Here is a 1,221-nt window from a genome sequence, read left to right as displayed (position 1 = left end):
TTATATAATATATATATATATATATATATATATATATATACTAAAATATAATTATATTTTAACAAATGAAATTTAATATATTAAAATTATAGATTGTATAGAATGCATGGCATGCTCTGATAATGTAATACGTGCAGGATTGACTTCTAAATTAAAAGATGTACCAACATTAATTGAAATGTTAAGTTACATTTGTGAACCAATTTCTGCAAAAAGATTTCAACCTTCTCGTGAAGATGAATGTACAGAAGTATTTCGTCCTCCTGTAAAAGATTTTGCTGTTGCTAAAATTACAGTAAATTTCTCTATGAAAAGTTATCAGTTATTAAATGTAAAAAAATTTTTTTAAATTTGTAAAAAATATTTTTTTAGATTCCTCCTGGAAGAGCATCATATAATATCATTCCCAGAAATACAGCTAGTATTTTAATTATCATAAATGGAAAAGGTGAAATCTCACCATCAAAAATTCTTTATCGAGGTTCTGTTATATTTATTCCAGCAAATGATAAAATCGGAATTAAAGTTTTATGTGGATGTCATCCTATGTTGATGTTTCAAGCTTTTGTAAATGTTTAAAAAAACTATATAATACTTAAAAAAAAAGTGATGAGACGATTTGCACGCACAAAGTATTATTGCACTTTTGAAATGCTTAAATTTTAATCTAAAATTGTTGATCTTAAAATTTTATCAATAGTTATGAATAATTGAGAGTTTATTATATATTATATTATCAATATCATTCTTTTTAATAGATATATGATTTTCACAGTAAGATTCCATAATTAATAGAATTATATTAATATCATATCAATAACAGTTAATAGAATTAATATTTGAATATAATGTTTTCATTAAATCACAAATGCATAAATGAGAAACATTCCTTTTAGTTTTATATTAAAAGCATTTATCTTTTACAGTTCCTGCCATATTATGTATTATAACATTTTAACATATAAATAATATTTCTTTTAACTAATTATTTTTATGAATTACGAAAATTATTTCATCTTTTTTGAATAAAAAAGAAATATACTTATGCAATTATGTACTTAAATATTTCTTATTTTGAAATATATATTTTTATATCTGTCACAGTAATATTCATTCAAAAAACAGAAGACCATATATAATAATATAATAATATATAATAACTCTAGTCAGTTATGTTAACTAATATTTTCTTATGCTTATTATAAATATACAGAAAGATTA

At 20.9% G+C, this 1,221-nt stretch overlaps 1 protein-coding gene across 1 annotated transcript; it reads left to right on the top strand.

Annotated features, from left to right (window-relative positions):
• The first annotated feature begins 33 nt into the window (after positions 1-33).
• Positions 34-606, top strand: LOC102670819 (mannose-6-phosphate isomerase-like). Its single transcript, XM_006620592.1, has 2 exons — positions 34-295; positions 373-606. Exons 1-2 carry the CDS (start codon positions 107-109, stop codon positions 577-579), a joined length of 396 nt encoding a protein of 131 aa, XP_006620655.1. The 5' UTR covers positions 34-106; the 3' UTR covers positions 580-606.
• Positions 607-1,221: the final 615 nt, after the last annotated feature.

Source organism: Apis dorsata, unplaced genomic scaffold (assembly GCF_000469605.1).
Source record: "Apis dorsata unplaced genomic scaffold, Apis dorsata 1.3 scaffold_523, whole genome shotgun sequence".
Taxonomy (NCBI): Eukaryota; Metazoa; Arthropoda; class Insecta; order Hymenoptera; family Apidae; genus Apis; species Apis dorsata.
This window is presented reverse-complemented; position numbering and strand designations above follow the sequence as displayed.